The sequence below is a fragment of the Nomia melanderi genome, chromosome 4 (genome assembly GCF_051020985.1).
Source record: "Nomia melanderi isolate GNS246 chromosome 4, iyNomMela1, whole genome shotgun sequence".
NCBI lineage: Eukaryota > Metazoa > Arthropoda > Insecta > Hymenoptera > Halictidae > Nomia > Nomia melanderi.
In genome coordinates this window covers 1,946,507-1,956,277 of record NC_135002.1, presented here as the reverse complement: position 1 = coordinate 1,956,277, position 9,771 = coordinate 1,946,507, and the positions used below count along the sequence as shown (strand labels likewise).

At 48.8% G+C, this 9,771-nt stretch overlaps 2 protein-coding genes across 3 annotated transcripts; one reads left to right on the top strand and one right to left on the bottom strand.

The window, feature by feature from the left end:
- The first annotated feature begins 573 nt into the window (after positions 1 to 573).
- Positions 574 to 8,705, top strand: LOC116428340 (uncharacterized). Of its 2 annotated transcripts, XM_031979870.2 has the most exons (7): positions 574 to 918; positions 1,401 to 1,513; positions 3,267 to 3,509; positions 3,610 to 3,872; positions 3,941 to 4,106; positions 4,193 to 4,434; positions 4,542 to 8,705. In XM_031979870.2, exons 1-7 carry the CDS (start codon positions 843 to 845, stop codon positions 8,074 to 8,076), a joined length of 4,638 nt encoding a protein of 1,545 aa, XP_031835730.2. In that variant the 5' UTR covers positions 574 to 842; the 3' UTR covers positions 8,077 to 8,705. The 2 variants fall into 2 exon arrangements, with proteins under 2 accessions (XP_031835730.2, XP_031835731.2); XM_031979871.2 differs by lacking the exons at positions 574 to 918; positions 1,401 to 1,513 and adding an exon at positions 2,193 to 3,116.
- On the bottom strand, positions 8,695 to 9,371 carry LOC116428346 (mitochondrial translation release factor in rescue). The gene has a single exon (XM_031979886.2). The coding sequence runs from the start codon at positions 9,369 to 9,371 to the stop codon at positions 8,901 to 8,903; it is 471 nt and encodes a 156-aa protein (XP_031835746.1). The 3' UTR covers positions 8,695 to 8,900.
- Positions 9,372 to 9,771: the final 400 nt, after the last annotated feature.

The following is a 9,771-nucleotide window of genomic DNA, read 5'->3' as shown; positions in this document are numbered from 1 at the left end:
AATAGAAGCACACCAAATTCTCCTTGGATCACTCTCAGCCAAATAAAAAACCGAATAAACTCAATCTATTCAAAATAAATCCGCACAAATGTTAACAACACAAAATTATTAAATATCCCACGACTTCTTTACCATCTGTAGGTTTAAAAAAGGTGAGGTTATTTGTTACACGAGTTCTGTCGTCTACAAGCGCTGCATACACCCAGGTGAAATTAATCTTTCTCACTTTCTTTTTCTGATCCGAATCGCAGGCGCCATCTTGCGAGTCACGAAGCGCGTTAACCCGCACGGGAAGTAGAAAAAATCCCTATATTTAAATTCCAGGAAATATCTAATATCTACTGATACTTGTTCTTCCTTGTTAAATAATCTACACGTACAAATTTAACATTTCCGATTACGCTGCGATTATAAGAAAGTATATGAGTAAATCTGAAGGCTCGAGTAACAACGAGGACCGAGTAACATGTGAAATTTGATTTGTGACCCAAATATCCGACGATCGCCGTGCCACTCGGACACAGGAACATTTTTTCTGTTGGCCAGCCGTGCGTGTGTGCTCATGGTTTAAAATATCAAACTGTTATGCATAGTTTCAGTTCATCGATGTGTTCAGGGCGGTGTGCAGGCTTTTTGGGAATGTTCGTTACAAAATAAAAGTCTCGATGGGAAGTATCTCGGCCGAGGATGCGTTTTCCCGATAACGAATGCAGCCAGTGAATATGCAGGAGAGTATCCGTGATAGTATGCGGCACGCTCATGAGAATGGGAAGTGTTTCGAAAATACTAAAATATAGTGAAGGGAATATATAGTTGTTGTGCGTGCGGTGTATAGCATAGGAATGGTATCTCCGTCCAAAATTCAACATCAAGAGCAGAAGCAGCCATCGAGAGAAAATAAATTCAACAAACAGTCACGTACGTCTAATATATGCGCATAGGAATTTCTTAGCACGCACGAGCGGTGTCTACGTAGGACCGAAATCTTTACGTCGAGCGTTTACCCCTTTACGTCCGCTACAACAGCTCGCGTATTTATTTCAAACCGATTCTTTCCCATTCAAATGAGTAAATGCACCTGTCCCTTGACATTTACACGATGATCTCATCGTACGATAGTTTCTGCTAAGTCTGATCGATCGAAGTACTCGGTATTTCATTCTTCGTCAACAATGCAATCTCGACAGTGTAGATATTAATCTTAGCGAATAGTTTAATTAAACGCTGCATTTTTGTAAAAAAAACTGTCGTGACGAGTTAAATATTTCTACGATTTATTTCATTGAACCGCGGCAATTAATTTGTTATTAACCTATTCAGTGATGTACAAGTATGTTCACGTAGGAATACCCGGTGTTCCCCGACCGTGTCGATGCTAAGAGATTTTCTTAACGTTCTAGATGCTCGTGCACAAAAAGACCAGAAACCGTTAGAAGGGAAAACATTTTACCTGGATATCAAAAACCATGCTACCACATCGAAAATAGAAGCGAGAATCAAAGATTTGGGTGGGGTAAGTGTTCCGTTCAAGTGGCAATCTTGCTCGCGAAGCGATAGCATTTTTCATCCGTGTCCCGTTCATTTTTTTCCCCGTCGACCACACTCGGCTGCATACGATTTGTGCGCGTTTCAGTCAACAATTTTTTTCGTTGACGGCTCGAGTGCCTCCCCCCATTCTTCCCATCTCTCTCCCATGACCGTTTGCTTTCTCCTTCCCGCCATTTTCAATGTCCGTTTGTATATCTCGTTGACGTTAACTCTTCCCTCGAAGCGTGGGTGCACGTATATACATATACATATATATGTTCGATTCGAAATTTCGAATGTACGTGCGATATTCCGAAAAAGATACATTCAACCAAAGAGCGATACGCGGGAGAGAAAAATTCGTGTAAAATAAAAAACGAAATCGGTCGAAAGGAGAATTAAATGGAGAAATGTGACAGAACGAAAAATGAAGCGTACAGAAAAATGCAACAACGTTGATCGTCGGTTCCCGGTGAAAGGTTTTTTTTTCCTTCGAGCGAGCCGTATCGGCGCGGCACGATCGTCGGAAATAAATAGGCCGCGCGTTACCGAATCGGCCGCGACGTTGAATAATTCAGCGTGTAAATTGTAAAATAGCCTTCTGTTGACAAACAATCGCTGAAAAACCGGGTCGCGTCGCGCCATCTTTAGGTTAGCCACGGAAATAGAACGAAGTGGGCCGGATTCGTCATCGTCGGTGGTGTTGTTGTGTTGTTGCGCGGCGGGTTGGGGGAATAAAACGAAAAATGGACGTGGAAAGCCGACGGGAAGAGATTTTCGCGTGTTCGGTAAAAGTGGCCAGCTCGGCTCGCCGTTCGGTCCGCCGTCCCCGAGCGAGCAGAAACGCGAAGCGCCGCCTCCAGGCTCGCTCGCCAAGCTGTTAACGGCGAATGGCCATTTTGTGCGTGACAGTTCTCCCCCGCGAGTAACGATCCCGCGGCGCGTCCCAGCGCTCTTTTCCTTTATCCCTTTACTTTCGTTTGACCGCTCGAGACACGTCCCGAGAAACCATCCCGCCCGGTGCCGTCCCTCGCGGATCGCGTTTCGAGGGCTGTCCGACGCATACTTCGCAATATTCGTCGATCCGCGGACCGATAAACAGTGTCGTCCGAGGAAGTTGTTTTGTGCGATGGTTCCGTGCGTTTCGAGACCGTTTGACAGCGGACCGTGTGGAAACTCGGCGGCCGCCTCGACGCCCGTGGACGCTCGGCCGGAGGGGATGCTTCTACGTTAACGTTTCGATCGGGCCGCCTTAAATTATTCCGTTTTCGTTCTGTCCCACGTGCTTCGTTATTGTCCTGGTTCCCCGCGACTCGGCGTATTATTAGAACCAAGCGGTGTGTAACAATGCGGCGACCATTGTTGACTGCACGAACATTTCCGTCTGCACGCGGGTAACTCGCGCTTCCGCGAAATCGCCTGATAGCGCGCTCGGCCGCTCTCGAGGGGAACACGAGACCGCTTGACGTCAGCATACCGCGATGTAAACGTGTGTTGTTCGAGCGTCCGTCATCATCGGGTCACTTACTATCGCCGTGCGTCCACGCTTGGTGCACGTTCGTTTCCATGCAGCTACCGACGTTACCCGTGTAAGTTGCTACCCCGAGGTCGGCGTTCATCATCCTTCATTCACGCTCGCTTTCTTCTCGGTGTGCCTCGTTCATTGGATCTCAAGCCTCTCCTGTACACGTCTCAACGTTTTCAGCTATTTCACGGCTCCTTTGTTTCTCTCTTTCTAGGTGATAGAATTATTTTTAGTACAAAACGTGAGTCTGGTGGTCAGCGACAGGGTAAATAAGTCGGGTAACATCAATTTTGAGAAACATAAATGGGGTTGCGCCAGTGGAGGCAGCGGGGGACCTCCCTCGCTGAGGAGTTTAGAAACTCCGACTCCAGTGCCAACTCCTCAAACGCCGTATTTTAGTCCCGACTGCGCTCTGTCCAACTCGACATCTCTGAGGGGTCAAACTACCCAAAGATCCGTAAGTAAATTTGTTCCAGCGATGGCTATCTGTCATGTTTTGAACTTACATGTGTTTACATATATGTTAACTTTCTGTATCTTGGTTTGAATCGATTTAGAAATCGCGAGTGGATGCAATGTTGGAACGTGCTCTGATACAGCCACAACAGTGTTCCGTGGATCCACTTTATAACGCCCAAAGCTGGGGAATTCCTATTTGGGCGATCGATAAACTTCAAGCTTGGCTCGATAAAATCTATTTATCCGTTAGGAATAACGATCATCTGAAGCGATCCAAGGATTCTTGTCAACAGAGTTCAACTAAGGATTTAAAGGTCAGGCATCTTAAGGGACCTTATATCAAATTCGAGGCCTTTCAGAGGTACGTTTCTCTACGGATATTATGTAATTGTAGGTGACGTTGTGTTTTACAATTGTGACATTATTCAGGAATACGAGGCCAGTCTTTATTGAACTGCCTGTCTGGCCAACATTAAATTTCTCCGGGGAATCGGGCTCCTGTCCCTTCAACACGAAAAGACGCGACAAGCCGGAAAGATTGCGGGCGGAAGTGAAAGAAAACAGAGAACGAATTCAACCTATCAAAGAAGAAGAGGTAATTAGAGCATACGTGTTGCGCGTTACTAATCGCCCTGTTACGTGTAAAATAGTTCACGCGATAATGCTTTGAATAACGGACAGGATAAAGAGATGACTCGGCGACCACGGACCACTGGCACTCGTGCTCGCAGAACTGAACAGTTAGCTTCTGGTTATTGTGAAATTTGCCGTATCAGTTACCGTGACCTTACGAAACATGTGCAGAGCGATCAACACCTCAGTTTCGTGCGGAACAATGACAATTTTTTGTCTTTGGACACTCTGATTAATGCAGGAGCCAACGTCGAAGCATTTCTAAAATTGAATAGAACAAAAGATATAGAGTAAGTACACTCAATATTTCATGTTTCATCTGAACGTACAATCACGAGAGTCATTTAATAAGCTTCCGTTTCTCTGTTCTTTTTTTTCTCTTTCTTTTGTCTCACAGAAAAGACTGCAATTTGTTTTCCAATGGAGATCGCAATCTTCATGACATAGTACTGCCAGAGGGAAAAGTAAACAGAAACGCGAAAAGCCTGGGAGACTTCGAGGTCGAAGACATAAAGATGGTGCAGTGTAACGGTGCACGGAGGAATCTCAATTTAAGATTAAGTTCACCCCACAATTTACGTACTCGCGCGAAACACGAGAGCGGTCACCTGTTGAGGTCGAAGGGTAGCCCGTGGCACGAGGTCGAGAAGACGGAGAAGTTTTACGATAAGTTCGAGGGTTACACGATTAAGAAGCGAGCGAAAGGAACGATCTGGATAGAGGAGGACGAGCCGGAGGACGACTTGATCCAAGAGCAGGTGTTGAACCAGTCGAAACCGAACGAATACAAGATAAATACCTTCGCGCCGGAATTAGATGGGAAATGCGATAACGAGAAAGACTGCGGCGACGTGTGTAACGCTAAGCAGAACGATTCTGACAATCAGGATCCGCACAGAACGATAAATTGTAATAACGAACAGAACAATAGTGCGAGCACGGAGTTGATAAAACAGGATCGAGATCCTGTACATTATAGAAATCACGATCAAACAAACGGTAGTGTAAAATGTAATTATAATGAAAATACTTTAAGTGTAAATGAGAACAATTGTAACAATTCCTGCAGACTATCTAGAACTGAAACGGTCAGAGGGTTGAACGGCAAGCTACAAGTAGACAATGTCGCGTCGAGTGTGAGAAAGGTTACGGAATTGTGCGACGGTGCCGACGCGGCGGGCACGGTCGTCGTCTGCAACGGTCACGTCGTGAAGGACGAGTTAAAGTCCAGCAAACCGTTGCAACACGATGCGGACAAGAGCGACGTGAAAATCGAGAAACCGAGATATCTCAAGCCCGGCCGTCGGGGGGGCAGAAGTTTCCGTGGCCGGCACCGGCTGTCCGTCGAGGAACGTTTGATCGAAGACAATCGTGCGTATTACAAAGTGGAAGTGTTAGGAAGTAAATTACGGTCAAGTATAGTATCGAACAATAATTCGCAGTGTACAGTGCCGAAGGATGCCGACGACGAAGAGAAAAAGGAAGTGCCATCTAGCGAAAAGCCGGTAGTGGTACGGTTCAAACGCGTCAGAAAGTCGGAGCTGTCGTTGCTCAGCGACGAGGCAGAGTCCTTTATGTTCGGCGAGCCGAGGCGGGACGACTCGAGCGAGGCGAGCGACGAGGAGCAGAGCAGCGTGCTGCCCAGAGAGACGGACAGTGAGTACAACGACGCTCCGAGCTCCGTCTGTCCCAGTTCATCCGTAGGCTGCGGCTCGCCGATCAAATCGGAGCCGGTCGAGGAGGACTCGCAGGACTCGTTGAGCCTGGGCCGGGCCAGGAAGAGGAGGCGGACGCAGGCCGAGGCGCTCATCAAGGATAACGAGGATTACTACAAATTCGAGACGCCCGGCAGCAGACTGAGGTATCAGGCGCCACTGACCGGCATCAAGGATCCGTCGGCCGCCGGGGACCCGGCGAGACCGGAGGAGACCGCCGACAAAGTACAAGCAGCAGACGAGCAGGAGAGAGTATATCCGTCCAAACCCTCGCCGGAGGTCGAGAAGATGCAGTTCTCGTTCGAGGCGGTGCCGAAGTCCGAGCCCTGGTATCAGACGTACCAGCGGCAGGACGAGGGCGCCGAGTTCTGGCACTACTTCAGCGAGGGCGACTCGCAGAAGCCGTTTCTATTGCCGTACGAGATCGACAATTTCCACGAGGTCCTAACGAAGAACCCGCACAGGAGCGACAGCAGGAGGAAGGGTCGCGGCAGGAGCGCCGGCTGCGTCGGCCGCTCGCCGAGGAAGAGCCCCCGCTGTCACGCGTCCACCTTGGCCATCATGTCCACGATAATCAGGAAGAGGGAGCAGCAGCAGCAGACGTCGCACCTGTACACGATAGAGGAGTGCCAGTCGGTCGGCTCGCAGGCGTCCAGCACGCCGAGGTCGGAGCACAAGGTCGAGGTCAAGTCGGACCTGGACGAGGACCTCAAGGAGATGGTGAAGACCATCGACGAGATGCTCAACGCGAACGACACCCTCGACCTCGAGGACTCCTTCGAGCCCTCCACCGCCCAGGTCGAGCTGAACCTCTACGAGCCGAGCATCCCCAAGGGTCCGCCGCCGAACCTGCTCGAGCTGCTGGAGAACTGCCACGAGGTGGTCAACTGCCTGGAGAACTCGTCCTGCGCCAGCTCCGAGTGCGGCGAGGGCACCGTCGAGTCGCCCTCGAAGCGGCGGAAAAAGCGGAAGAACCGGACCGGCTGGCCTGGCATCAAGATGAAGAAGAAGCTCCAGGCGAAGCACTCGGTCGACGCGGACGAGAACCTGTCCAGGAAGAACGTGGAGCGGAGCGAGACCAGCCGCGACGCGCAGGACAACGCCCTAGACAGACTGGTCGAGGAAGCGACCAGGATATCCACTGCGGTCGTCGCCACCGGCATGTCGCACGACGAGTCGGTGACGCTCGCCCGTCGCGACGACGACGGCTACCTGTGCAAGGTGTACACCTCCGGCGCCTCGTGCAACGCCTGCCACGACGAGGACGAGGCGAAGAGGAAGGAGGCGCGCGCGGAGTCCCCGGGCAACTCGGCTCCGCTCGCGACCGAGCCCTGCGCGGAGCCGTTCGCCGCCGACGCGTGCGAGGCGGAGAGGAGCTTCCTGCTGGCCAAGGACTACGCGTTCAAGAAGGACCTGTCGGGCATCGAGGAGATCTCGGAGAACGACCCCGGCAACGACGAGAACCACGTGTTCGGCAAGGACGTGAACTCGCTGACGGAGCGGCGCTTCGTGTCGAAGGCGTCCCTGAAGAAGCGCCACCAGCGCGACAGCGCGGCCCCGGAGAGCTGCGAGTCGCGCGCCGAGCTGGAGAACCACGAGAACCTGTGCAGGAAGGAGACCGAGGCCGGCATCGTCGCCAGGAACCGCCACAGCCCGAACGGGCTGTCCAGGAAGCGGCAGCCGAAGATCCATCCGGAGAACCCCGACTCGGAGATGGAGCACGGTAACAATGTATATAAGAGCAAGGTCGGCAAGGTCGCCGCGAAGAGGCGGATCTACTCGAGGAAGCGCGCGAAGAGGAACAACATGTCTTCCGACACGGTGTTCGAGGAGAACGAGAACTGCAAGGACGACTCCTATTTAAGTATTACCTGTAAAAAGCAACAGACCCTGCGGGGCGTGAAGAGGCGGGCGGACGCCGTGTCCTCGGAGACGCAGAACTCCGAGGTCGACTGCGGCCTGTCGGGTCGCGTCAGCCCGACGATCATGCCGACCTCGGAGCTCGAGCAGAGGCGGTCGAGCATAGAGTTTCAGCCGGTCGTGCGGATGATGAAGATCGACGAGCAGGTGGACATGGACCATAGTATTCTGTCGGTGACGATCGCGAGCAACAGACGGCTGAGAAGCTCCAGTTCGCCGCGGTCGAACGTTCAGCCGCCGAAGAAACGCTTGAAAACCGGTCGCGGCCAGTTCGGTAGGTGGCTGAAGAGCAGCTGAAATCCTCGATGAAAGAGTTACGTCGCCGCCGCCATTGCTGCCGCCATCGCCGCCGCTGCTGTTGTTGTATACGTATGAATTTCAAGACCGAGCCACACACACATTTTCCACGGACGTCTCGCTCTTGAAATTTCTACACCGTACAACCCCTCGCGACTACTGTACATTATGTATAAAACATTATTTGTGTATGTAGAGAATAGTATTTAACGCTATTGGCACCCATCGATAGGATTTTATTAATATACATGATAGTGTCTTTTTCCGGTATTGGTTCGATCTGGGACCGTGTACATTCTCTTTGAGTACTATATTGCAGCCTTTGCGTTCGTAAACATGAAATTCGCCGTTTGTATGGATCTTATTGTGTTCACCAAAAGACTTGGCATTATTTTTTTTGCTTCGCTCGGTAATACGCGTGGGAGATACCTTAATTGCATACAAAGGAGATGATTGTTTTTTCTTTCTCTTTTTTTTCCTTTTTTTTCACTCCATTCGCAGTGGACAGTCCCGGAATCACGCGAAGCTGCATAAGGAAGCTTTATCGTAGCGTGTACTGATCATGTTCTGTTACAAAACGCATCATTGTACGTAAACATTAAATATTAAATCCCCTCGCGGAGGGTCCACCTAAATATTTTATTTCAAAGAAAAGTAATGTAAGCCTTTCATGATTACAAAAAAGAGATGACTATTAAAGATATGAATTTTCCATTAAAATTGAAAGAAATGTTGTACGTGATTACTTTCACCCTTTACCTAGGTGCTCGCTTTTGCTGTAATCTGTATCTACAGGTAATTATCTTTTTCTCAAATGATGGTGTTCATTTGGGATTGTTACTTTCCTCGAACGCCTGTTTCATGGCCGCCAATTTCTTTTGTTTTTGTTTCTTCTTTACAGCATCCTTCTTCTTAAGCCTCTCTTCTTGATTTTGCAAGGAGTTTTCACCGTTAATTAAATTGTCCAATTTCGTCAGCATATTTTCCCTGGCAATTTTCCTGTTTTGTATTAAACTTCTGGTCTCGTGGCACCTTACAACTAAACCGGTTGGTTTGTGCTTCAGGACTACTGCATTTGACGTTTTATTGACCGCTTGACCACCAGGTCCGGATCCCCTCACGAATTGCTCTTGAAGATCATCGTCATTCAGTTCAGGCACATTCGAGTAATCTAGGAACCGCTTGTAAGATTTATATCGAATTTGATCGGTACTGATTTGATTGATACTGAACGAGGATACGTGTCCGACGAAGGAACGAATAAAATCATTTTTCTGTGATACAAATTTAAACATTTTTATAACTACAATTACATGTTTATCTTCGCATTAACGGTTCACTCAGACGACCCGCTGTAGTAACAAAAATTGCTGCCCTTTCTGAAAAGAAATATTTGCGAATAATAACAATGTACTTTCTTTTAGGTTAAGTAAAATAAATAGCAGATGTTTCAGCTTTTTATTTCAACAGAAATTTGAAGTATATTAACGTTAATTTTACCTTTAATGCGAAAGTTATATCTTCCTCGTCGGTTAACCCTTTATTCTCTTTAAAGCTTTTACGAATTTTTTGCCGGAAATATTTTTTATCGGTGTATTTTAAATTTTCACCGTATCGCAATATGTCTTTGTACAATTTCAAAACCGTTCTTTTCATTTCGTATTTTTATGTACACTTACTACCAATGATTACTGT